This window comes from Tachysurus vachellii, chromosome 2 (assembly GCF_030014155.1).
Source record: "Tachysurus vachellii isolate PV-2020 chromosome 2, HZAU_Pvac_v1, whole genome shotgun sequence".
Classification (NCBI taxonomy): domain Eukaryota; kingdom Metazoa; phylum Chordata; class Actinopteri; order Siluriformes; family Bagridae; genus Tachysurus; species Tachysurus vachellii.
In genome coordinates, this window is record NC_083461.1 from 23704743 (window position 1) to 23729877 (window position 25135).

At 36.8% G+C, this 25135-nt stretch overlaps 1 protein-coding gene and 1 long non-coding RNA gene across 7 annotated transcripts in view; one reads left to right on the top strand and one right to left on the bottom strand.

Moving 5' to 3' along the window:
• Nucleotides 1–150: 150 nt before the first annotated feature.
• LOC132841548 (integrin alpha-M-like) lies at nt 151–24705 on the top strand. 2 transcript variants are annotated; one of them, XM_060863908.1, is made up of 30 exons: nt 151–330; nt 6319–6427; nt 7493–7593; nt 7713–7783; nt 7986–8088; nt 8174–8301; nt 8782–8915; nt 9024–9174; nt 10023–10173; nt 10287–10360; nt 10536–10659; nt 13019–13152; nt 13299–13457; nt 13904–14098; nt 16974–17107; nt 17207–17349; nt 17479–17627; nt 18582–18713; nt 18832–18905; nt 19007–19148; nt 20431–20529; nt 20726–20805; nt 21076–21162; nt 21382–21460; nt 21553–21648; nt 22440–22520; nt 22663–22773; nt 22870–22983; nt 23497–23607; nt 23718–24705. In XM_060863908.1, exons 1-30 carry the CDS (start codon nt 291–293, stop codon nt 23811–23813), a joined length of 3402 nt encoding a protein of 1133 aa, XP_060719891.1. In that variant the 5' UTR covers nt 151–290; the 3' UTR covers nt 23814–24705. The 2 variants fall into 2 exon arrangements, with proteins under 2 accessions (XP_060719891.1, XP_060719892.1); XM_060863909.1 differs by lacking the exon at nt 151–330 and adding an exon at nt 2338–2462.
• LOC132841550 (uncharacterized) overlaps nt 395–25135 on the bottom strand; it is a 38161-nt gene continuing 13420 nt past the window's right edge. Inside the window, exons 1-8 of one of the 5 annotated variants that reach the window (XR_009647934.1) lie at nt 12998–13016; nt 11809–11983; nt 9039–9127; nt 8862–8934; nt 5977–6057; nt 4810–5853; nt 3788–4040; nt 395–3718 (exon numbers count right to left, since the gene is read on the bottom strand). This is a non-coding gene — a long non-coding RNA (uncharacterized LOC132841550). Of the gene's footprint in view, nt 3719–3787; nt 4041–4809; nt 6058–8616; nt 8734–8861; nt 8935–9038; nt 9128–11808; nt 11984–12997; nt 13017–25135 lie in introns of those variants that run through there. The other 4 variants (XR_009647932.1, XR_009647933.1, XR_009647931.1 and 1 more) reach the window with 4 other exon arrangements.

The following is a 25135-nucleotide window of genomic DNA, read 5'->3' on the forward strand; positions in this document are numbered from 1 at the left end:
TAAACCTGTAAACCTTTCTTATGCCTCTTTTATAAAATCCTAAATTGGGAAATGAATCCAAAATTGAATTAGGAAGTAAAAAATACTCTCTACTTTACTAATCTACATGATGTGAAAATATTTCTACAGCATTTCCCTGATTTCCTCTAAACAATTTATGCCACTCCCACAGTGGTGTGCAAGGCTTACTACCTCGAGTGTGCAATACATTTTCAAAACACTTCTTCTGTTTTCTCAACTTTACTCTTTTCACCTACCCTGTTATTCTGAACCTGATGACAGAATAGAATATGGACTGGAATCTTGCATTGTACATGTTCCTGATTTCTGGTAAGATCAGACTAGGTGTTTTCCTCACTTCTATAACTCTATTTCTAATAAATGTATTCAAATTCATGTCCATTTTGATCTCTTCTATCACTACTGCAGGTATTAACAGCCACATTAAGGAGAGTGAATAATTTGCTGATTCTGGTTTTATCAGCATGGATTATTATTCTTATTGCACCACACACTGTAAGCTTTGTGACAAAGATTAGCATTGCATGGACACACAACTGTTTACATTCTGATTGATTCTAGCACGATTAATATTCTCGGTGATGAATTGTGTAGCGCTTCTATGACTTTAAAAATCTCTAAAATCCAATTATATTCTATCTCTTTGCATGAGATCCTCCAATAACAATGACAACACAATTCCAGGCACAGAGTACAGATGAAGAATATAGAATAGTTTTCACGTCTGAGCTTTCTTTGCCGAACATTATATATAGATTAGATTAATTTTTTTCATGTATTTGAGATAATCAGATGCACTGAATTATTTGTGTGGTGTAGACATTGTTCATTGTTACCTGATCAGATGTGGCTTATTAAATCAGATTGTAAAGTAGAAAGTAACATGGGATGTGGTAGCCTAGTGGTTAAGGTGTCAGAGTACTGACCAGAAGGACACACTGCTATGAGAATAGGAGTGTTTAATACTGTAAGGTGTCCATTAAGTATACACTTTAAACTTCATTTTAAAATTCCTGCTTAACTGTTACACTCAAATGTTTTGAAGTGTTTATTAATAAAGCATTAGCTTTGTCATCTTATCCAGAAGAGATCATGTACAAGATGTTTTTTAATTGTTTGTACTTTTCATACCAGTTAGATTTTGAGGTGATTTAAGTTATTGATGAAAGTGACATGAATGGATAAGTGTTTAATTGGATGTCTGCCTTTATGCATCTAAATGTCTCAAATGTTACTCACTTTGGATAAAAGCTTCAGGAACATAAACAAATGTATAATGTATTACTGAAAAAAACACAAAAAAGTGTCACACACACACAAAAAAAATACTTTCATGTTATGACCTTCAAAACTAGAATCAATGTCAAAGCTACCATTCAGAAACACTTTGTATATGATCTTTCCTGCATCTGGATGGATTTATGCTCATTTCTAATTGTGGGATTCATAATGGTCTGGGATGCCATCTTGTGAAATTTATTTAGACCAATGATTTCTTTGCACCAGTTGGTCTCATTGTTTTGAGGTAAATCTGTTTCTATAGGAGTCTTCATAACAGAAAACTGTCAACAAGTTAAGCAGCAAGTGTTGGTCTTATTACAGTAGCTTTGAGAAGGAGAGAGAGAAAAGAGAAGCTTGTGAGGGAACTACCTCAGATTACCAAGATTACCAAGTGTTGAGGAACTAACTTGTTTCACAAAATATTACACAACGTTTAGCATAATGTCCAAATGGCTAAAAACTGTGATGTGTTATTTTTAGAATTATTTGAGTTTTGCAGTAGTACATGTGGAATATAACATTCCAGGACATGCTGTTATTGGAAAATAATCTGCTGGGAATTGCAGCTCCTTTTCCTGTTGGGCCACAGCACACCACCACCACAGTATTCAACCAAGTATTCAACCAAAATAGCTTTATTTTGCTTTCAGGTTCAGTGTTTTACGGAGCACACACACGCTCATCACACACAAAACTCAGCAGCACGTTTTTCCTCTCTCTCTTTTGCTCTATTTTGTCTTCCCTCTTTTTTCTGTTATTCTCTTTTTGCCCGAGTTCACCGAAAGAAAGAGCAAATCATTAGTGTGATTAATCACAGGTGTGTGGACTCTAACAGTTGTTCTGGTTGACTCTGCCTTCCATTCACAAACGCCTCTGCTTTCCGTATACCCACAAGCTGTCTGGCCTGCAGCTGACTTCGCCCTTTGGTGGGATAGGAGGTCCCTCACAGCCATCTGTGCACTGATTTCCTCTAAGCAATTTATGCCACTCCCACAGTGGTGTGCAAGGCTTACTACATCGAGTGTGCAATACATTTTCAAAACACTTCTTCTGTTTCTACTTCCTCAACTTTACTCTTTTCACCTACCCAGTCATTCTGAATCTGATGACAGGATAGAATATGGACTGGAATCTTGCATTGTACATTTTCCTGATTTCTGGTAAGATCAGACTAGGTGTCTTCATCACTTCTATCTTCTATCAACTCTATTTCGAATAAATGTATTCAAATTCTTGTCCATTATGATCTCTACTATCACTATTGCAGGTCTTATGTATTAACAGCCACATTAAGGACAATTAGGAAGTCAAACAGGCTAATTGTCACAGACCATTCTATGGGAATAGAAGGGTTTAATAAGGTGTCCATTAAGCGTACACTTTAACCTTCATTTTAAAATTCCTGCTTAACTGTTACACTCAAATGTTTTGAAGTGTTTATTAATAAAGCGTTATTAATAAAGCGTTTTTAAAGCGTTAGAGGTCATCTTATCCGGAAGAGACGATGTACGATATGCTTTTTAATTGTTTGTACTTTTCATACCAGTTCGATTTTGAGGTGAAGATTTAAGTTATTAATGAAAGTGACATGAATGCACCTTGAACTAAAAAACTTTACTTTTAAGTGTAAAGGGCATTTGTATGTACATTAGAGTAAATATATTTGTCTCATGTGAAACAGAGGCAGAAAAGAAATTTCTTAATGGAAGATATATACGAGTTTGTGTGTTAGTGTGAGAGAAAGTGAATATACAGTGAGTAGGCAAAATAAGGGCCTTAGATTAAAATACAAACACAGATGCACTGGTTAGTTATATTATTAGGTTATTAGTAACATAGTGAGATTTTAAAAAGGCCAAATACAATTGTCATTATTCTTCTGTTGTTGTAGATAAGGGCGTCTGCCTTTATGTATGTAAGTCTCAAATGTTACTCACTTTGGATAAAAGCTTCAGGAATATAAACAAACGTATTATGTATTACTGAAAAAAAACACAGTGTCACACAGACACACAACCTTCAAAGCTAGAATCAATGTCAAAGCTACCATTCAGAAACTCTTGGCATATGATCTTTCCTGGATGGATTTGGATGGATTTATGCTCATGTCTAACTGTGGGATTCATAATGGTCTGGGATGTGCACTGGGCCTGTGGAACTGGAAGTTAAAAGGCTGTATAGATAGATACCAACGATCCTCATGTTGGCATCCTTCATGTGTTGGAGCCACTGGAGCAAGGGGTGGTCCAAACAGAGGGTGAAGGAGAGTAAGGACAACCTACTTGATGGCCAGGCACTCCTTCTCTGTTGCTGTGTTTAGTTTCCCTCACCAATAGTTTGTGACTAATATACAGCACAGGGTACTCCTCCCCTCCACCACCTGGGACAACATGGCCAGCAGCCATGTCTGTTCAGTCTGTGAAACAAAAGGGAAAGAGAAGTCAGGAGAATGCAAAAACAGTCCAACACATCATGCAGCTTTTACCTTAGTGAAAGTCTGCTGACATGGCTCTATCCACTGGATCATGTCTGGTGCTTCCTTTTTAGCTAGATCAGTCAGTGGGCTTGTGACCTCCAAATAGTTAGGTATGAACATATGATATGAAGTATAATAGCCAGCCAGCCCCAGGAACTGTTGCACCCCATTTTGATCTTAGGTCTAGGGTGTATCTGTGGTCTTGTCAATGTGGGGTGCTCCTGCCCATGATCCAGAGGATTCTGTCCATGAGCTGCTGGGGCTGCAACCAATCAAAAAAAGAACTGTGAAGAATTGGTGTAAACCAAAGAGTTTTTATTAAAAGCCTGTTTTTTGCTGGATATTAGAGTCATAGGTATCTGTCAATGTCCCTTTTTTAAATCCAGTCAATGAGTTGACTTGTCTACACAGGCTACACAGAATGAATGTGAATGAATTTGATGATTTTAATTTTAGCTCTGGTCCCAGCTTCTTCCTCTCCCAAACTACCATCATTAATGCCACAGGGGCCGCCTCTTTCTGTGGTTTTAGGAGGTTGAGGTGGTAAATTTGCCATTGCCCCACATCTATCCATTTGCTTAACCTCATAGTCCACAACTCACCGTGTGACCTCAAAGGGCCTTGCCACTTTCTGAATAATTTGGAGTTTGATTCAATTCAATTTTCAATTCAAGTTTATTTGTATAGCGCTTTTTACAATAGATATTGTCTCAAAGCAGCTTTACAGAACATAAACATAGAACAGAAGGTAAACATAAGGAATAATATAAAGAATTAATATGATAAAAAATTCAATATTATTATTAGATATATATATATATATAGTTCACAATTTGTATGTATTTATCCCCAATGAGCAAGTCTGAGGTGACTCAGGCAGCAGTGACAAGGAAAAACTCCCTTAAATTGGTAAAGGAAGAAACCTTGAGAGGAACCAGACTCAAAGGGGAACCCATCCTCATATGGGTGACACTGGAGGGTGTGATTACAAATATACATTCAAACAAATGTTGTATTGGTGTAAGGATCACATGGAGTTCAGATCTCCTCTTTAGGATCACAGAGTCCAACTGGAGCTGGTAGATCTGTAGATGTCTCAGGATTCGCACAGAGTCGGCCTCATCTCAAAATCTTCATCGCACGGAAGACGATCGGAGCTGGTACAATGTCTGGATGCCTCGGGATGGGTAGAAAGAGAGAAGCAGTGTAGAGGGATTAACATGTCTGCTGTTCATAAAAAATGTGCAAGTCTAATGTAATAGTGCACAATATTATGGGATGTATTATGTGTATGCCTGACTAAAGAGATGAGTAATCTGCATTTGAACTGGGAAAGTGTGTCTGAGCTCCGAACACTATCAGGAAGACTGTTCCAAAGTTTGGGAGCTAAATAACAGAACACTCTACCACCTTTAGTGGACTTAGATATTCTGGGAACTACCAGGAGTCCGGAGCTTTGTGATCAGAGATAGCCCGAAGGACTATCTCTATGTGTTAGAAGACTGGTTAGATACATGGGAGCTAAACCATTAAGAGCCTTGTATGTAAGTAGCAGTAGCTTGTAATCAATTCTAAACTTAACAGGTAGCCAGTGTAGAGATGATAAAATTGGGGTTATATGGTCATACTTTCTTGTCCTAGTGAGAACTCTGGCAGCTGTATTTTGGACTAACTGTAGCCTATTTATTAAAGATGCAGGACAGCCACCTAGTAACGCATTACAATAGTCCAGTCTAGAGGTCATGAAAGCATGAAGTTTGATGTGGGTAGTAAAAAGAGAACTTTATCTCCTGGTGTGATTTCTCATAGCTGGGCATTCATATTATTGCATAATCCACTGGGCAGTCATATTATGTTGCATAATCCACGAGCATTAACACAAACTGATATCCCCATGTCAACTGCTCTAAAGAGACCTTGATTACCGGTAATGGGTGTAGTGGCACTTTTGGGGTGGCTGATGGATTCACCAATTGCCATTCATGACATGCTGCACACCACTAGCCAACATTGCTGCAAATGCCCGGCCGTTGGATTATAGTGTTCCTGGCCATGCCTCTGCTTCCACAGCATGCCTGTTGATGCATGATATTAAGGTATTGGCACCAGTACTAAATGTCCCTTTTATTGTACTGGACATGTTTTCCAAATGATATTTTCTTATTTTGTGTTTTGATGATGACTCTGATGGTCTATACAATTTCATCCTCATCAAGTTGTTCAGTAAGCCCTCAGGCCCTGTGGATGGAGTCGAGTCATTCTAGAAGAGGCCATTCCACCTGGAGGAAAATTCAGTGCTAAATTTATGAATTGAGCATGCATTAGCCAGTTTTTACACATCAATAGCATTCAGACTATTAAAGATCAAATGTATGTTTAACTCAACTCTGAATACTTACGTTCTTTCAAATTTAAATAATAATAAAATTCATATACTCAATGTTAATTGTCATCTAAGTAATACATAAATAATTTTGTTTACTATTAAAGGTAATGTATCCTGTTTTTTTTTTAATTATTTAAAATTATTTTTATTTTAGTATCTCAGACAGTGTTGGCTTTCAACATTGATCCAAATCCATGGAAAGATTTTACCCAACCCCAAAACATAGCCTTCGGCTACAAAGTGATACAGCGAGATCAGGAAAGGTGAGAAACACAATACTCCAATGACACGTGCCTTCTACTGTAATTTGTGGTCTATACATTTACATACATTTCTTGTGACAAGCCAATTACGTTGTTTATTTTAAAACAGTTGGTTTCAGCATTATTTCACTCCAAATTCCAGTCAAATGTATACATACAATAAGTTGATTCTTTCTAAACAGTGATGTAATGACTTTTGATATCTTTGATAAAATCTTCTGATAGGCCAAGTATTATAATTAGAAATGATTCAGGAATGCGTGTGAGGCTGTATTTAAAGGGCGGTGTCATTTTGCCCTTAATACCTTAATCCAAGCAACCCCACCAAGACCTCAGAAGTCTTGTTCCTCATTAGGAAGAAAGGTATCACAAGCCTTTGTAAAAACAATTGCAAATTGTATATAATGCAAATATTCAATTCAATTAAATACAATTTAATTTGTATAGCACTTTTAACAGTGGGAATTGTCTCAAAGAAGCTTTACAGGGGGGGCACGGTGGCTTAGTGGTTAGCACGTTGGCCTCACACCTCCAAGGTCGGGGTTCGATTCCCGCCTCCACCTTGTGTGTGTGGAGTTTGCATGTTCTCCCCGTGCCTCGGGGGTTTCCTCCGGGTACTCCGGTTTCCTCCCCCGGTCCAAAGACATGCATGGTAGGTTGATTGGCATCTCTGGAAAATTGTCCCTAGTGTGTGATTGCGTGAGTGAATGAATGTGTGTGTGTGCCCTGCGATGGGTTGGCACTCCGTCCAGGGTGTATCCTGCCTTGATGCCCAATGACACCTGAGATAGGCACAGGCTCCCCGTGACCCGAGGTAGTTCGGATAAGCGGTAGAAGATGAATGAATGAAAGCTTTACAGGATTAGATTCTATGGTGTAAAGGAAAGACTTCCTGAGCTGATATGAGGAAGAAACTAAGAGGAACCAGACTCAAAAGGAAACCCATCCTTTTCTCTGTGACATATTTATGTGGTTTGTTGGTGCAGTAAATAAAGTTAGTTAGCAGATTATGAGAGTCAGGTAAGGTCCATGTTCATATCGCTAACATTTTCCTTTTCTTCTCAGTGTGATTGTGAGTGATCCATTACTCCAAAGTCAGAATCAAAGAGGGAAAGTCTACACGTGTGCTGTTAGTAACGGAAAATGTTCACCAATGCAAATTAATGGTACTAATGCAGACACAATTTTTATGAATCTTAAGCTTATGCGATTTTTCATCAAAATAATATCCCAGAAATGGTACTCCCTTGACCCACATTTAACTACATGCTAAATCTTGTCACAGTTCCCTCTGAGGCTGTCAACATGTCACTTGGGTTGTCAATGACTAAAGATCGCAAGTCTTCAAACATAGTGGTAAGATACACAGATATTTCAATTCAGGTAGAGAAAAACTCTGTATTTCAACTCAGGTAAGAATTGATCTTAAATAGTGGGTCTGATATCTCATTGTATGTTTTGTTTCTATATAAAAGTCTAGATTTAAATTATCTGTGAAATATGCATTTTAGAGTCTAACCATTTCCCATTAAGTAAAAGGAAAAACATTCTTTTTCAGGTCTGTGGCCCAACCATTCCCAAGGACTGTAAGCAGTTTACTTCATACAATGGCATGTGTTTTAACCTGGTTTCCAATAGTCCTATACCACACACTTTGAGAGGTATTTCATATGAAGAGCTAGCAGCAATAAAAATCCAAAACTTTTGTTCTCTATTCTTGTAATTTTGTTTTCATGCTTTCCTTAGATTGTCCATCAGGAACAGATATTGCTTTCTTGCTGGATGGCTCTGGAAGTGTTAGCCAGAGTGATTTTACTCTAATGAAGAACTTTGTTATAAACATGATTAACGAGTTCAAAGACAGAGATTTTCAGGCATGTGCAGAAACCTCTTTGTCTATCTAATATATTTGAATGATTTTATAGTTATGGGACTGAACACCCTGTTGCCAGATACTACAGCTACATGTTTATGCATCTTTAAATACATTCCAAACACAACTCCAAGTACCAAGATAAAATTGTTAAGAAGAAATAGTTAAAAACAATATGGGTCCTAATTAAGATATTTTTAGGTTAGCAAAACTATAGGAACCAATTGTTAGAGATATCTGGTTAACCCACTTGCCTTAAAATCATTATTAAAAAATAAAAACACAAACAAACAAACAAATAAATAAAATATCTGACTGAAGCAAAACGTCCTTCTGGACTTATGGGGCTCATTATTAAAGTTTAGTTTATAACAAACAGCCATTTAATAAAGACTTTCATGCTGGTTTTGCAAATTTGATTGTTAGAAACTTGCTGTAAAAAGAAAATACAATTTATTGTGAATGTTATTTTCCATTTCAGTTTGCAGTTGCACAATATTCTTTTAATTGTGAAATACACATACAATTTAACACGTTTTCAAGCACTGATAAAATACTTACAATCACAAAAATGGGTGGTGGGACCTACACAACCTCTGCTATCAACAAAGTTGTGTGAGTATCCTGAATGTATCTAAAAGCCAAAATGTTTAACATTGATCTTTCTCATTAAAAAAGATAAGTGGATTCAATGTTTACAATCAGTTCATTTGTTTTGTGCAGGGATGAAGTATTTACCAGTAAAGCAGGGGCCAGAGAAAATGTTAACAGAGTGTTGGTGGTCATCACTGATGGCGAATCATATGACAATATTCCACTGTCAGATGCTGTTCAGAATGCAGAGAGGAAGAACATTATTCGCTATGCTATAGGGGTAAGAGATTCCCCTACATAGAACTATTATGAATGTTTTATTAATTTATTTATTGCCTCTAATTAATACATGTCTGACCAGAAGAAGAATTAAATAGTAATTATCTAAATAGAGTAAAATGTTCGACTGCCTGGTCCTTAATAGTCATTATTTGGCCTTATATATTAATCTTTTATTAAATTTGTGTGTACATTTTTTTCAGTCAAACAAAGCTAGAAAAATTCCATCAGAGTCAATATTTTTTTGGAAGTAGTGATTTTTCTTTCTGTTTATATTTCTGTTTATATTAATAAGTAACAGTTACTCTTAGTGAAAAGTGTGTTCAACGCATAGCCCACTTTCATTTAGTGATAACAAAAATAACCGTGATAAAAAAAATGATGACAATGGAGGAAGAGATTAAAATGCACTGAATTGAATTAAATAGATCATTGTAATTCCAGAGTGATCTAACATTTCTGATGATGCGTTTAAACAATTGCAGCTCATCATCTAAAATAGACACAATACTATTTCCTCCTTCTATGTGGCTACACAGCAAAACACAAATGTTTGTCCTAATTCAATAGCTAGTCTAATTATTTGTCTGGCTTTTTCCTGGATTACTTTATTTCAAGTGATTAATATGAAACGATGATATATACTGTAATTATACACGAGACCCAGTTTTTGTTATTAATGGAGACAGTATAAATATCTATAAAGTCTACTAACATACTATGATATAATATTTATAACTGGTTAGCACTTAGTACTACTAAGTATTAGTATATAGGAGAGATTCAAAATTTGGAACTGTGCTATGTTCAATGTGTCTCTATTTATGCTGTTATTTTTTTCTTCACTAGGTCGGCAATGCCTTTCGAAAGTATGCAGCAGAACAAGAGTTGAATACTATTGCGTCGGATCCAGACAATAAACATGTATTTAAAGTGAATGACTTTTCTGTATTGAAGGAAATTCAAAAAACACTGGAAGCGAATATCATTGCAATTGAGGGTATGCAAGTAAACCTATCTTCAGAATCTATTGTAGCTACTGAAAAAAGAAAAGATTTGATTTTCTGGTGGCGTTTACAATAAGTGTCATTCGTGGTATTATTACTTTATTAGGAACCCAGGCTTCAGGAGACTCCACCAGGATGGAATTTGCACAGGATGGCTTCACTGCAGACTTTGATGAAAATGTAGGTAAAACCTTTCATTTTTTTTAACCAGCATTGATTGACATTAATTTAATTTTTTCCTTTTTTTTTTTTTACTTTTAATTAATTATTTAATTTATATTACCAATATTATCTAGTCTAGTATCACATCAATTTTGAGTCCTTGGTTTAAGTTGATATTTTTATGTGTCTTTAGAGTAACATGATAATGAGTGCAGTTGGAGCATTTCAGTGGAAAGGTGGTTATCAGAAGTACAGCATTACAAGCGGAACACCATTAAACTCCTTTCAGAAGGGCAACGGTAATGAAAGTTATCTAGGTGAGATGCCCTTCTAAACTAATCTAAGTAATGTAAATTTAAATCGGGATATTACATGAAATATGTTTTGTTCAGGTATCCATAAACACTTAAAGGTGGGGTGCACGATGTTTGAAAGCCAATGTTGACATTTGAAATCACCTAAACAAACACGCCCCTAACCCAAATGGGTGTCACCCCTGTTTTAGCTCCACCCCACACAAACATACGCAACCCAGGCAACTATTATGGCGGAACCTGCTGGGGCAGCTGGCCGAGGGGATATTTTTATCAATAGATCAACTCAATGAGTAATACTATGGTAATACAAATGTGTTTTTGTAGTACTGCGTGTTGTACCATGAAAGGTTTAGCTCCGTTTCACGCGGAAGATGTTCAGTTCTCTCCAGCGCTGGAAAGCTGATCCTTTAGTAACTTTAGCCTTTTTTCGATTTTCGTTTTTATCCGCCATGTCAATGTTTCAATCACTTTCTGCTAATGTCAGATATGCGCACTGTACACAGCCGCATATTGACAAGACGCCCTTTTCTGCTCATTGGCTACACGTTTGTTTTGTTTGTCGGCCCGACTCAGTTTTCTGAAGCATTTCTCAAACATAGTGCACCCCACCTTTAAAACACTATATGGACAAATGTAGGCAGGCACCTGACCCTCATGTGGGTCTTCTCCAAGACTATTGCTGTAAAGTTAGAGTCACACTAAAGTTAGAATGTCTTTGTAGGCTGTAACATTAAGATTTCTTGATGGGAACTAATGGCAATTCCAATGTGTATTAGATATTCAACACTTAGGTGTCAATTTGTGGCCTTTGCTCTTTTCCCCTAACCTGCTTTGCTCTCCGGAGAGTCTACGCCGAGCTCGTCAGCTCTTAGCGGCAGGTTTTCTGAAAACCTCGCAAACAAGACACCTTTAGCACCTAATCCCAGATTAGTGCTGTGCTTTACTTTTTATTTCTAGGCCATGCACTAGGTGCCTATTCAGGTCCCTGACCTGTCGACAGATCCAGGTCTAAATCCTGTCTTTTCAGCCCTTTCTACACAGAGACAACCAACAATATAATTTTACGATTCAACACTAATAAATTTAACTAGGGTTCTCTAGAAAAAAAACCCTTACAACCTTACAATTAAATAAAATAAATCCTCTCACCTTCCACGTGTCCAATTACTTTTGATTCTGGGGATGAGGCGGCTCACGGTGAACTCCCGAGTCCTCTCACGCTCATGGGCAATTTTGCGATTCGAGGTGAAGTTAACAGCCTTCAAGGCTCGAGTGCTGCAAGCCTCCCCGGGAATCCCTAAAGTCGACTCTCAAGCGCGGAATCCTGCCGACAACGTCAAATTGTTGTTGAAGTTCCGAGGTTAGAGAGATTTAGAGAATAAAGTGTAACACTGGTAGACACGAGCAAGAGTAAAAAGGTTACACAATTTATTGTGCTCAGCTGCGCAGCAGGACCCAACACTCCACATGTAGCATGAGGGATGAAGGGCCACGATCATTGATTACATCAAGGTTTTATAGACAGAACTCAAGAAAACAGAAGATATGTAAAAGCAAAACATCAATCATTGGCTCAAAATTACCACATGCATCTCCTGACCAAGCTAATCTGACCAGGCCAAGGTCTTCTAGAGGACCTATTGGACATTGTTTATGGACAACTCGTCCCCAGTCCCTACTGCCCTTGTCATAATCTTAACAAAACCTACTGATGACGATGTCAGTCTCTAGTCATGACACACACAGGGTACAAGCATAGAAGGACAAAGCCTTATGAACATCTTAAGATTAGAAATTTCCACCACAATACCTTTATCCATATAGTGTGGGTTTGCATTGTGATGTTTATGTACTGTCAATATACATAATATGTAGAGGATCAAGGATCAAGGATTTTAAAGTCTTCAATATAAGAGATTTAACAAACGAGTTGAAGGTAGTTCATTGTCGAGTCGAAGGTCTATCAGTTAACTCAACGTCTTTATGTACTATGTTCAGTACGAAAGGCTTCTGGAAACACTTATTAGTTAATTAGAGAATGTTTTTAACGAATGAGAAAAGAAGTCTGTATGTTTTAACGCAACCCAGATGTTAACCAGGAGTCAATAACTGGGTTGTTTATAACTTTTAGCACTACTTGGTGAATTACTTGCTAACTTTTTTCTTTTTTAGAATAAAAAGAAAGAAATCACAGGAGTTTGGATAGCTGTTACAACTACATTTTCCGTATATCAAATAATATGTTTGTATTGAATCTATGAATACTGCATAATGCTAGGATATAAGGTAGGGATCAGACTGTGAGCAAACATGTAACATGACCAATCAAAACTCCTACCTGCTTGTTCTGTGTTCACAGGTTATTCCATGGCAGTAGCACAAACGACCTTTGGCCAATTCTACATCATTCAGGGAGCTCCAAGAGATAAGCACATGGGGGCAGTGATCATATACAATGGAGACAATGTCTTTCAGTCACTGGATCCTCCCGAGGTAATTTTATTCATCTAGTAATAGCAGTAAAAAATGCTGCATTGATATACAGCTCCAGCACACACTGTTCAGTCCTAGGCCTAGTAAAGTGAACTGTGTATTTCCCAGTCTCAGATGAAATTGAGACCCTGTCACCATTTTTTCAGCCTCAAATTGGTGCCTATTATGGTGCTGAGTTATGTGTTGTGGACTTGAATTTGGACAACTTCGCAGACCTCCTACTTGTTTCTGCTCCAATGTATAATGAGGAGGATCAAGAAGGAAAAGTCTTCATCTATACCTTTCAAAGATCTTTTGGGTCCCAGGTAAAAAGTAAACACAACAGTGATTTCAGCCTCGGAAGTCTCCACTTTTATCACTTTGTAAAAGAAAACTTCATTTTGATCAATAACTCAAAATCAAATCAAATTTTATTTGTCACATACACATGCCAAGTGGCTTCTTTAGTCTAGAAACAAGTATCACACAAATTGTGTAAAATGGCTATATATGGGTCAATATTCAACTTAGATGTTTAGAGATCTTGAGACATCAAAATCTTATTAAAATGCTTATGTAAAAACAGGACTTCCTAAAATATATTGTTTAAAAAAAATAAATCTTGTTTTATAAGAAAACTGGCCGGTACAGTTTCTATTAAATATGACTGTATACCAGACATCTTCCAGTGATTTTATCCAAAAAGTGGTTTGTTACTTAACATGAAGAATTCTTTAGCAACCTGCAGACATTTTCTGTACATGTTTTACAGCTACAATACATAGGGGCAGTGAAAGGAATCCCAGGACAAAGGGGGAGGTTTGGCCTGACGCTGGCGAGCCCTGCAGATCTAAATGAAGACAGCCTGGTGGATGTAGTGGTAGGAGCACCTCTAGAAGAGAATAACCAGGGCAGCATCTACATCTTTAATGGGAGAAATGGAGACCTTGCCCCCACTTTCTCCCAGGTCAGACAGGAACAAGTGTACAGCATCCTATTATGATTAAGGTTTATTTAAAATGTATTATAATAATAATAATAATAATAATACATAGGGTTGTGAAAGACCTGATGAGTCACAATGTTTAATTTTGCATTGGAAAATTTCTGCTTTTTTTGTAAATCATTGATATAAATAAAATAAATATAAATAAGACAGTGTTAGGTTAAATATAACCTAATGCGAGTCATTTTTGACTCCAGCATACAACATAACATTAGAAACATCATTATAAAGCAGCCATAGATATTCACAGGAAATTACGTTACAATTAGTAAACCTCACAATTTGCCATTACATTAAGCAGGATGTTCTTAATTAGATGAACAACAAAACAAATACACTATACATACTTAAACAAGACTCCAGTTGTAAGAGCTCTCTTCACTACATCGAAGAAAAAAAGGAGGGTATTTTGTCCGGTCCAGGAAATGACTGTCCTTTCTGGACCAGAAAAGTAGGCATGAAGAGCAGAACCCCATTCCCACCACAACCCCCTGGCTATGTCACGAACGCAGGGGTAAAAATGGACCCAAATGCAGGACAGCTAAACAGAAAAAAGGTATTTAATAACTTTAAATATGCCAAAGTCCAGGCAGAGTCCTGACAGTACCCCCCCCCTCAAGGCGCAGCTCCCGACGCGCCAATCTGTCCTGACAGTCTCGATGGGTCCGGGTGGGGGGAGCAAGGCACACGGCGAGGCGCGTGGGGGGAGCAAGGCACACAGCCGAACAGGAGGGCCAAGCACAACCCCCGACACACCACGGTCAAACCCACCACTCAGAACCAGATCAGAACCGGGGGGTGGGGGGAACAAAACCCTCCACAGAACAAAAAAAAATAAAATAAAAATCCAGGGGGTAAGACACAGGCCTGCAACACCCCCACCGGACAGATGCGGGGCGATGTCACAGGACACCGAAAAAACAGAACAAAACTCGGGCTGGTGACATGGCCCGCAACCAGGAAGTGAGGCGGCGCCCCTCCTGGGTCCAGGTCTGGCGGAATCCTTCTGTCACGAACGCGGGGGTAAAAATGGACCCAAATGCAGGACAGCTAAACAGAAAAAGGGATTTAATAACTTTTTTAAAAAAAAAACACACGAAACAGGCCACAGACAAAACCAGACATGAAGACAATAGGATTCCGCGCTGCACGAGGCAACGCGGCTCAGTTAAATAATACAAATAATCATGACACATGAGGGACAGGTGTGCAGAGGCGGGGCGGAAAAGACAAGGGCGGGGCAGACACGTGAACACGAAACATAAACAAAGTCCAGGCAGAGTCCTGACAGTCTACTTCACTGTGTGTATTTTGGCTGGAAGTTCAGCTAACACTAGCATCTATCCTCTACAGCAGAGGTATTCAACTAAATTTGAAAGAGGTCCAGTAAGAGAAAATTTCTTGAAGCAAAGGTCCGGAAGATCATAATGTCTAACTAGTTAGTGTGATATATATTTAAGTAGCTTAGTAGTTGTATCAACATCTACAAGCAATCAATACCTGATTCAATACCTCCATCAAGTACAATTCAAAAACTTTTTGACATTTATTGTCACGTAACATAGAACTGAACATATGTAAGATTGTAGATATGTATAACGTTCTCTCATTAAATAAATAAAAGTAGGGCTACATTTCATAGTAAGAGAAAATAAATAAAATGTGAAAATTGTATGTTTAAATAAGTGAGAGAACTGAGCTCTAGCTTGGCTTGCCCGGATGTTAAACCTGGGCTTGAATGGCGTCAGGGCCGCTCTCATACACGTGGAGGTGCTCATTAGTGAGCCTGGAACCATATTTAGTTTTGATTATGTTCATTGTAGAGAAAACTGCCTCACACGTCTTCATATCCGAGTGGATATGTTTGTTCAAAACCTTTATGTTTTGTCTCATAATGGCGTTTCACATTGTCACTTTTAATAAGTGCCACAGTTTCTGAACATATGAGACACACTGGTTTAGTGGGAAGTGTGAACAGAAATCAGTCTGTCCATTCTGGATTAAATGCTCTATTTTCGCTGTCCAGTTTTCTTTTTGGAGAGCGGCATTTGTTCTTTATTCTCCCTTTCTCCATCTCACTCGTCTGTTTCTCTCCCTTTCTCCATCTCACTCGTCTGTTTCTCTCCCTTTCTCCATCTCACTCGTCTGTTTCTCTCCCTTTGTTTTCTACATGTATCGCTATCTTTCTTCCATGTGTAACTTTACTCTAATTCTCTCTCATCTGTCTTGCACTGTTGAGTCGCAGTGTTTACTTCAGGAATGCATAGACTTGATTGGCTGAGTGGTATCACGTGGGATGGCTTAACTCGCATGCAATTGGTCTGTGCGTTTCCACTAATACCTACCGTAAAGATTGAAAAAGCTGCGCCGTTTAAAATAGAAGCGCCCCGTCAAGTTTTAAATCATAACCTTTAGTTTTGGCTGTAGGTCCGGGTCCGGATTGGACAGCTTCTGGGTCCGGACCCGGACCGCGGTCCGCCTGTTAGTGACCTATGCTCTACAGGCTCACATATGATCTTATTTGAGGTGGAGGCACTTATGAAGAAGAGCATAAACACTCAACAACTGGTCTTGAGATATTCTCTCTAGAATCCATGTGCAGGGTATTTCGTAACAAATTCTAAATCAGTGTCAAAATAGACCCTATTCAAATACAACAACTCACCCACATATAGACAAAAAATAAGATAAAAGATTTAAGATAAAATACTTAGAAGCATTTTGCAATTAATATTTGGAATTATCATGATTTGTAACTTTGTAAATAATAGTCCAGTAAATAATTTTCTTTTTCTTTTTCTGTGTTTATTTTTTTATTTATTTATTTTTTTGACAGAGAATCACAGGCTCGTCTGTGCGCAATGGACTGCAGTTTTTTGGTATTTCTCTGAGTACATCTGCTCTGGACCTTAGTAAAGACCAACTGCCAGATCTTGCTGTCGGTTCCAAAGGAGCTGTCTTGCTTTTAAGGTCTGGCATTTCAGTTCTGATATGTTAATATGCTGTTATGTAGTTTGATGTTCCATATGCATATTTACATTGTGTGTTGTGTTTTGTGTAAATGTTCAGATCCAGACCCACTGTGGATTTACAGAACACAGTAACTTTCAGCCCATCCAAAATCCCCACCAAAGACGTTGACTGCAACAAACCTTTAACAAACACAGTAAAATTGTGTTTCAAAATGACGAGGCCGAATACTGCCAAACAAGGTTCCAATATTTTTCTACATTATTTAAACACTTAACTTTTTCCTTTCTCATAAAATTACAAGGGAAATGTTTGACTTTAAGAAGCTTATCATTGTGGTTATTTCTTTTTGTTTTATTGTGTTTGTTTAGATTTGTCTGCAAAGATAAGCTATACATTAACGCTTGATGCCAAACGAAAGAGCTACCGGGCCTACTTTTCAGAAAAAAAACGTATTCTAACTGACACGATAAAAGTGTTCATACAAGAGAAATGCAAAGAACATGTATTTATTCTAGAGGTATTTGAAATGCTCCTTTTAAATCTTTTAAATATGTGCAATGGGATGTAGTTGAATGACAAAAATGCTGATTAACATTGATGACAAATTAGATTTCAAGCTAATTATTTTTACATTATACCTTCATTTATAAATATATTATATATTTTGTGTTTAAACATGAATTACAAAGGGTTACTGAGTAATAGACAGGATCCAGAGAGACAGTAAATTGCATCCTTGGTAATTGCTCAAGCCCCTGAATAAATGTAAAAAAAAAAATCTATGATATACTTATTTAACCAGACAATCTTAATAAAATCTGACATTTTCAGTTAGCATTATTTCAGCCTAAGAAATGTCTTTGTTTAAATTTATTTATTTATTTATTTAATCAATGAATCCTTACCAATGCTTGGAACACTGCTCTAGTGTAATATGACTTTTATAAATGTCTTCTTTAAGAAAAATTGTAAGCAATTTTCTCTATAAGCAATGCTCTACAAGAAACGATTGAGTTTTCACACTATTTTGCATTAAATTTCCTAGAGGATTTTTAATAGACATTTCCCCTAATTTGTGGTGATTCTTCAAAATTAGCTATATCACTACTAACTACTATTAAACAATAATAATTAACATGCATTCATTTTGACGTATCTTCATAGACGTTTTTGAAATACACTGTATTAAACATCGATTTATCGCCAATATTTCATGTGTTGTAGTGGATGAAATTTGGCCATGAAACATTTTATTAGCTAAGAGTTCTGACAGTCATCTTGTGTAGGATGTCTAACGGTGTGTATATGAGGTTGAGGTACCGTAAATACAAGAGAGGATGCGAACACATGTCAGCCAGCACATGTCCATAATTGACATCATTTTGACCATTACTTTGGTTTTTAAAATAATAAATATGATTGTATTGAAAGTTTCCTTTTCTGTAACTAATTATTTTCTCTTGCCTTACAGGCCTGCCCTAATGATGCATTAAATCCAATAATTAATGAGTTAAAGTATACATTTGAAGGTCTTCCTATTAATCAACAGGATAATTTGCGACCGATACTGCGACCTAATACAAAGAATACCTCAGATTATAACGTAAGTGCTGAGAGACTTCAGCATTTCATATTAGAATGAATACCAGCAGCAGCTCTCTTTCATAGCGTTTTTCTTGATAATAAATAGGTGTCTTGTACTGTGTAAACGTTTTTTACAGCTGGATTTTGAAATAAACTGTGGAACTGATAACATCTGCATTGATAATCTCAAAGTGGATTTTAATTTTTCTGGGTAAGTGGAAACAGTAACACTCAAAGAAAACACTCAGCGTCCACTCAGAGATCTAAGAACGAGGATTTGACCTTGTGTTTTCTTTTTCTTTCCATTTTCAGATACTCAGTCATACAAGTTGGAATAATGCAAGACCTGAATGTAACTGTTTCCATAGTGAACAGAGAGGAAAATTCTTACAACAGTCGAGTAATTCTTAAGTACCCTTTTGGACTGTCTTTCAGGAGATCTGGCACTAAAGAGGCAAGTTTATAACATAACAACTTTGCCACATTAAGTGTTGAGTTATACCATAGTTGAACAATGAGGTATTATTAAGATTTAACACACAGAGATGCAGCAGATAGTGTTCCTACTTTACAGGTCCTGGGTCCACAGTTTGGCCCTGAACTGAGGTACCATCTGTGTGGAGGTTTACATGTGTACAAATGGGTTTTCTTTGGGTTCCATTGACTGGATAGTGGCAGTGCTGTGATTTATTCAAATCCTTCTAATTAGTTACCCATAGCCTTAACCAGTGAGCCACCAGTTTACCATAAAATCCATGGTGGCACAGTGATAGTGTTACCACTTCATAGCTTCATATTCCCTGACTCCTTGGGTTACTGTCTGTTTGTATTTTTTCCTGAAATTGATTTAGTATTTTGTGTCAACACAAGATGGCAGCATATACTCAGAAGGTTTTGCATTTGAATCCTAGGACCACCAAGCTGTCTCTGCTGGGCCCTTGACCAAGGCTCTTATTTGACTAAATGACATCATTGTAAGCTGCTCTGGATAAGGCTAAATGTTTGTATCATGTCTGGTCATTGAATGTAACCCATAATGAGCCTATACAGAATGCTAAAAGGAAATGGGTATGAAAACTGTTTATTTTTTAATTTTTTTTTTAATGAAAATTGGTAAAGATTTGGGGATTTACATACTCTGGTTTTAGGCATAAATAGCATGCATTCTTGGCCAGATGACAGTGAGGTGAGCTTGTTTTTCAGTCTGTAATTTCTCTCCAAACTTTATATCACCCAACATTGTAAGTCAACTTACTGTTCATATTGTAGTGAAGGTGAGCAAATGTGCAACAAGTTCAATTCAGTGCCTGGTTCATGCTCTATTTAGACTGGACTGCAGCTGCTTCCTGCATTGTATTGCAGCTGACAGCAACTGTTCATCTGTCATTTTGTAGTTTCCGCATGCATGCTCTTGCAAACAAACATGAACTTTGGTAGCGTCACTATTCTTGGCCTATATTGGGGTTCATAGAATCATAGATAAGTATCTAACATTAAAAAAAGACAAGCATTTGATCATTTTCTCAAAAATATTTAAACATTATGCTTTATAAACTATTTATGCAGTTATCATGAATGTGCTCAGAGGGTTCAGTGTATATTCCCTGCAAAAACTGTGCTAATTATTTGTAACCTTTATCAATGGGAATTGTTACAATACAATGACTTAAACAATGGCGAAGAATTTGGTTCCTAGAAATGCTATTTACTTTCATTCTAAATGAATGTCTGAGCAGGGTAGAGTGGAGTGTGAATCTGTGGATAGTGATGAAAAAGCTACACTGGGGGAGACGACTTGTTTCATCAGTAAACCAATTTTCAAGACTACTGGTTTGGTGAGCGCAAATAAGTTTATACTTTATTTTTTCCTTTTATAGATATTTAATGCATTAAGAAAAATGACTAGGTATTATATTTCGAGTTATGTCTAGGACAAAGATGAAAGTAGTGTAGATTTTTAAATATTGGCTGGTTAAATAGAAATAAGGGAAATGATGACGCAATATGTGAATTCCTGTGTTACCCCTATAGGCTATCTTTGATGTTACATATCGCATAAACAGAGAAAGTAACTTTGACAGGATGATGAAATTTACTGCATCTGCTTCCAGGTATGATCTTATATTACTTTAATTAACAGAACAAGTACTAGTAACTGTATTTTTGGGTTTTTCACGTTTTTGTTTATTGTTTCACTTTATCAGATAAAATCTGCTAATTTTTTGGTTTGAAAAGAGTTTTTTTGTCCACGGTTTTGAAAATCACCGATGCACTACTTTTTTTTTACACATGAATTTGCAAATAAATTAAATTAAAACCATAGAGAAAGTATCACAACAAATATTTTTACTGAACTAATAAAAATATTCTGATATTTACAGTGACAATGACAAACATTCACCTAGCAATGAACTCTTCAGAGAAAAAACCATTGATGTTAAATATGCCATCTACGTTGCGATGATCAGGTCAGTTGACCATTTGTTTAGCTGATTTATAGTTTAAATAAATATGTATATAAGTTTGCTATACTCTTGGTTACATCTATCAATAAATGGTCAAATAATGTAATCTGCCAGGAGAACACACATATATACATATATTAATGGGCTTTAACTGTGTGCAATTTCTGATGTTTGTTTAATTGTCTGTGAGCAATATCTCACTTTATATGATTTTATGTCAAGGCATGAGAATTCCACTATTCACATCAACTTTACTGCAGGAAAAAATAACCTTGAGAAACCAGTTCACCAAATATTCAAGGTATAAATAAATTAAAAAAAAAGAAATAAATGAATAAACCAGTTGATGTGCCATTTTTATTTGGATATTATAAAATCTTCACTTCCTCTCAGGTGGAAAATTTCCTCAGGGATTTGAGCTTCAACATTTTCATCAGAGTACCCATAAAATTAGGAGTTAAGGACATCTGGACTAATAACAACTTGGAGGTACTGTAAATTGACATTAACGTTACTGCAGATATATATCTTTGACCGACTGTTTATTAGTATTTTCATGTCCACCATGATGAATTCACTGCCGAGCCAGCACAAGACATCCTCCCACATACACGTCTTTTGAACTTCCTCTTCATTTCTAATATAGGAGATTGAAACAAGTGCTGGCAAAACAAAAAAATGGAAATAAGCATAAACCAGACAACCTTCACAACTGACTACTCACAACTGATACTCATAACAACAATCACAAACTGCAGACACTAAACCTAAAGTGGGGGCTGGGTGTGAGGTTGTGTGTGAGGATGAAAGGCGTAGGAAACTGATGAAGGGGGAAACTGAATAAGTGTTAACAAACAAAGGAAATTATTATGTGGGAGGGTACCCTTGGGTCGCTTTGTGGTGAATTATTCATGGTGGTTAACTAAGTTAATTATGATTCATCCTGACCTGTTAGTGGAGGTGGGGGATTGCATTTTGACTGATGTCAGCTGTCCAACTAAAAGTCAGTATCAAACTGATCCTAGAAAGGTTTGTAGCAAAGACGTTTTTCTGATCTAGATTTCAGTAACATTTGTGGAATATCACTCAGGATTTAGGCCTCATTATAGCACACAGACAATGCTGGTTAAACTGGTAAATGACCAACTACTTGGCTTTGATCGGGGTCAAACCTATTTGGTGTTGCTTGACCTTTCTGCAGCTTTTGACACCACCGATCACACTATTCACCATGTTAGGCTAAAAAATGTTGGAGTTAAGCAAACAGCTGTGTTTCTTAGATTCAAGGCTGCAGTGCAGACAAAGAGGAGCAACCCACAATCCAAGATTTTGTAGCAGCACTGAAAAAACAGCCAGAGGTGGTGAGTAACTGTTATGTCTTTCTATAATCACCTATAATTTTAAACATTTAGCAGAGAATCATTGTTTTCTCAAGACTCTTCTTATAAATAAATACATATAATTAATGAATTTATTTATTTATTTGTGGTGTCTGGGTTTTAGAATTGCTCTGTAGCTGTGTGCAGTGTGTTTAAATGTGCTGCAAGTCTCCTTAAAAATCAAGCAAAATACTACAACATCTCTGGTAATGTCAGCTCTGGATGGCTTGAACAGGTATATCAATGATGCACTATTACATTACTGGTATTTTCACCGATTTCCACCAAAAGTCCTACATCTCTGCATTAATCATTCATGTACACCTTTTAGATCGGACTGAAATCAACCATTTTTGAGCTGGTCAGTACAGCAACCCTGGACTACAACAAAACAACATATATCTACTCCCCCTCTGGTTCTATAAACACTGCACCTATTGGCAAGGTACGTCAGTGGGCTGAGACTTTAATGAAATCAGATTGATCATGAGCTAATTGTAGTTTATCAAATATTAAATGGTAAATATTGAAATGCTGGCATTGAAATAAATAACTATAAATTCACATGACTTTCACGGACCTCTGGTGTGGTGGTCATTGGACTCAAAGTAACAGGGTGCAGTGCAGCTATAGGATGCGATGTCAATAGTTGGGTGAAGGCTCCATCTTTCGAGTAGGAGAGGGATTAGCAGGCATGGTTGTAACCATTAAAGATTGCAGGTTAATTGTAAATATTTCTATACTGTATGGAAGTTATTCCTGATGGATCAGTTCTTAGACTATCCACAACACCACCATGCCAACCTCAGCTTCAAGTGGCTTCTTAAAATGACATGTTTCTTAGAATATTATTATCCAACACAGTACTAGATCCTATTAGGTGCAGTTTTTCAAATTAAAACTTTGATAGATTCTGAATTTACTTACCAGATTGGCTTGTTATTGCAACTGTGTGCAGGTTAATACCCAGGTGGAGCTGTATGAGGAGAGATTCCCACTTAAGGAGGTAATTGGTGGTGTTGTAGGAGGAATTGTGCTTTTGGCTGTTATCACTGCTGTTCTCTATAAGGTCAGTGCAGAGATGATCATTATTCTTCAGTTTTTTCTCATTTTTAAATTGGAACACAACAACCTTCTGCACTCTGTTATATGTTGCTTGAACTTTTCTATCACTCCTAGACTGGGTTTTTCAAAAGCAATTATAAGAAGATGTTGGAGGAAGCAGGAGCAGCAGCTGGAGACGGAGGAACCGGAGACGGCCTCGTGGCAGAGTGAAAAGAGATCACTCTGCTTCACATTCATCACATTAACTGCAAAATTGTGTTTAATCTTATTACACCTAGTATAAGGTGTCAGTCAGGTGTTGCTAACCGTATATCTCATGAAATCTTTCAGGAGAGTGCACAATGCTATTCAGAAAGACCTCATATGCTAAAAAAAATCTAACAATTTACAATCAAATTTATAAGAAAATCTGCTTAAAGTTTCTTTTATGGCTGTTGCAGCTTGTAGTGATTTTAGGCAAACTTACAATACACGGTATTATGGTTGGCATGCTATATTCACCATGTGTTCAGACTTGAACTGGTGCTTTGAGATCACATTTTAATAACTGAAACTCTTATTTGCTCAAAGAGTAAAACCTATTTGCGCACGTTTTGATGTCTTGATTATAATACTAGATTATTTTTAATGATAACTAATGAAATCTATTTTATATATTGACCTATATAATTTTTTTGTTCATTGTTCAGATGTTTAACATTTAGCCTATTGTGTAATGGTGGGAAAAATGTATTTGAATAGATGATTTAGTCAGAAATTGTGTACAGTTTACGTGATATATTTTTAATATAGCTTATTGCCATTTATTTAATCAGTTGTCCAAACCGTTTAGTTTTCTTGTCACAGAATTTAAAAAATAGCTTTTATCGTAGTCTCTGGGAAACTGAAGAGAAGGGCAAAGTTTATAAATTAATGTGATTTATGATTATGCCTTAAACATAATAAAACAACAACACACACATTATGAAATATATAAGTTTTTCTTTAAATATGCTCCATTATGCTCTATTGCTATGGGATACAATATTACCTGTTGATACCATGCCTCCTTGTGGCCATAATTGCAAACACATCCCTTAAATAAAATCCATTTATTTCAGAATGTATTCAGTTCGTTATTATCAATAATTAATCATGTTTACTCCAGCAACAAATTTAAACAATTATACAGTGTGAGTGCGAAAACATAAAGTATTAAATCTTTAATGTACTTTTTTAATCATTAGCATCTGATGAAAGTGTTGGGTGCAAGTGTTGAGGATGCAGAAGATAGATGAGAGAGATGAGAGAGATGATTCGCTGTGGCGACCCTTGAAGGGAAAAGCCGAAAGAAGAAGAAGCACCTGATGAATAGAAATAGAGCAGAGTTTTCCAGTGTTTACTAAACTACTAAATTGAGCTGACTGTAAATTCCATTTGAAGTCTATTCAGATTTCAGACGCCAAAGTTTCTGCGTTTTCAGGCAAAACCTTTAGCATATTGTTTATTTTAATTATGTATAATAATAAAATATATAATATAATATAATATAT